Source organism: Zonotrichia albicollis, chromosome 30 (genome assembly GCF_047830755.1).
Source record: "Zonotrichia albicollis isolate bZonAlb1 chromosome 30, bZonAlb1.hap1, whole genome shotgun sequence".
Taxonomy (NCBI): domain Eukaryota; kingdom Metazoa; phylum Chordata; class Aves; order Passeriformes; family Passerellidae; genus Zonotrichia; species Zonotrichia albicollis.
The window spans coordinates 5,753,674-5,756,276 of NC_133848.1; the positions used below are offsets into that span (position 1 = coordinate 5,753,674).

The 2,603-nt window shown below is 55.1% G+C and overlaps 1 protein-coding gene across 1 annotated transcript; it reads right to left on the reverse strand.

Moving 5' to 3' along the window:
• Nucleotides 1–442: 442 nt before the first annotated feature.
• Nucleotides 443–1,720, reverse strand: LOC141725568 (uncharacterized). The gene has a single exon (XM_074529462.1). It carries the CDS (start codon nt 1,718–1,720, stop codon nt 443–445), a length of 1,278 nt encoding a protein of 425 aa, XP_074385563.1.
• Nucleotides 1,721–2,603: the final 883 nt, after the last annotated feature.

Genomic DNA, 2,603 nt, shown 5'->3' on the forward strand with positions numbered 1-2,603 from the left:
CATGCCCAAAAGGGTGTTGGTGTTGTTGTTCCTTCGAATTTTGGGGTCTTCTGTTCCTCCCTCACAGGGCCCAGGCGCAAAATGAAGGTGCAAAACCTCTGAGACAATAAACCTGGTGGCTTTGGAGTGAAACATCTCATCAGAGACATTTCCACATCCCCGGGACCATGAAGTGCAGGTTGGTGGTGCAAGAAAGAAGTGAACTCCCAAAAAAAGAGCAGGTTTGAGCAATTGTAACATTTATTGGGTGTAAAAAGTGGCAGAACATTATCAAACCACAACACCAGGAGCAGGACACAGCAGGGCAATCCTGGAGATCTCATATGGGGGAGCAGCGTCCAGGGGACAGGAGAGGACATGCTGGGAAGGACCAGAGAGCAGAACCAGGGCTGGAGGAAAGGAGGAGCCATGGAAGACTCAGAATTGGAACTGGCTGGAGTTGTTACTTCTGCTGGCCATAGGGCCAGTAGGAGCTCTGCTTGCTCTGGTGGGACACCACGCTGGGGATGACAATGGGACATTTCTGCTGCGAGGAGCCTCCGCCGCCACCTCCAGAGCTGATGATGATGGTCTGGCCTGAGGAGCCACCGCCGTATCCTCCTCCCATCCCATAGCTGGATCCTCCACCGCAGCATCCAGAGGATCCACCACTGCCTCCACCTCCAATGATGGTCTGCCCTCCTGAGGAGCCACCACCATAGCCTCCTCCCATGCCATAGCCTGAAGATCCTCCACCACAGTATCCAGAGGAACCTCCACCTACAATGATGCTCTTTGATCCTGAAGATCCACCATATCCTCCACCCATTCCATAGCTGGATCCTCCACCACAGTATCCAGAGGAACCTCCACTACCTCCACCTACAATGATGGTTTTTGATCCCGAGGATCCACCACCATATCCTCCACCCATCCCATAGCTGGATCCTCCACTGCAGCATCCAGAGGAACCTCCACTGCTTCCCCCTCCAATGATGGTCTTTGATCCTGAAGATCCACTGTACCCTCCACCCATTCCATAGCTGGATCCTCCACTGCAGCACCCAGAGGAACTTCCACTGCTTCCCCCTCCAATGATGGTCTTTGATCCTGAAGATCCACCATATCCTCCACCCATTCCATAGCTGGATCCTCCACTGCAGCACCCAGAGGAACTTCCACTGCTTCCCCCTCCAATGATGGTCTTTGATCCTGAAGATCCACCATATCCTCCACCCATTCCATAGCTGGATCCTCCACTGCAGCACCCAGAGGAACCTCCACTGCTTCCCCCTCCAATGATGGTCTTTGATCCTGAAGATCCACCATATCCTCCACCCATCCCATAGCTGCCCCCACTACAGCATCCAGAGGAACCTCCACTACCTCCACCTACAATGATGCTCTTTGATCCTGAGGAGCCCCCACTGTACCCTCCTCCCATGCCACAACCTGAGTATCCTCCACTGCTTCCCCCTCCAATGATGCTCTTTGATCCTGAAGATCCACCACCGTATCCCCCTCCCATCCCATATCCAGAGGATCCCCCACTGCAGCAGGATCCTCCTCCTCCACCACCAGAGCTGATGATGACTTTGCCGGAGCCCACTCCGCCCCCGCAGCAGGAGGAGCCTTGGGATTGGTAACTGGAGGAGCTGTGGCAACCAGAGCCCTGGCTGTGGCACCCGCTGGACTGGGAGGACATCCCATGGCAGCCTCCGGAGCTTTGTCTGGAGCACATCTTGGAGCAGTGACCCTGCAAGGAACGGAGCCGTCAGAAAGGAGAACCTTGGACACGCAGCTGAGCCTTCCCAGCTCAGGAAGGAAGAATTCCCAGGACTTGTCCCATCTTCTGCAGCCCTACTTTAAGCTCCCACCCTGAGACCTGCCCTGACATCCCAGGGAGATCTCTGCAGGTCACAACAGTTCCAGGAACCCTCTGCTTGCAGGGAGATTGGGAACACTTCCTGAGGTTTGCACACACATGCTCTGACATGCCTGAAAAATGGTGTGGATCCTTCTGGATGTCTCACACTGACTCAGCGGCTCAAAGTTCAGCTTTCAGAGCTCCACCTGCAACGCCCCTGTCTAAGGAAGGGAGCTCTGTTGGCACCTCCAGTTGGTTTTGGAGCCATCACATTTCCAAGAACACCCAAAGACAAACTGGTGGAGGGATCTCCCTGTATAGAGGTTCCAGAAGTTTCCGTATCCGCGGGCTTACCTTCAGTGCTGGTGGGAACGTGGTGATGCTCGGCGTGGGTTGAATGAGGAGCCCTGGGATGGCTGAGCTTTTATACCAGCTGCACCGTGCTCCCGAGGGAAGTGAGACACCCTAAGGAATGCTGAGAGATTTATTGACAGAGCTTGGCCTCAGCTGCCTCCTTCCTTGACTCACCTGCAGCAGAGGAGATGCGAAGGAGGCGCATCGGCCCTATTCTATATCGCAGCCGCTAATTCCACCTAATGATTCCCTTCCGGGAGCCTCGCTCCGAGTTTTTGGGGCAAACGGCATCTTGGGGTCTGTTTTGGGGGGCCCTGATGTGTTTCTGCTGGGATGGAGCTCTCTGGGTGGTCAGGACAGAGTGGGGACTGGGCAGATGCCGAGTGCAGTGAGTTGGAGCCAG

What these genes read in the sequence shown, in the direction of transcription:
- LOC141725568 (XM_074529462.1), bottom strand. Translation starts at nt 1,720, where the DNA reads ATGTGCTCCAGACAAAGCTCCGGAGGCTGCCATGGGATGTCCTCCCAG.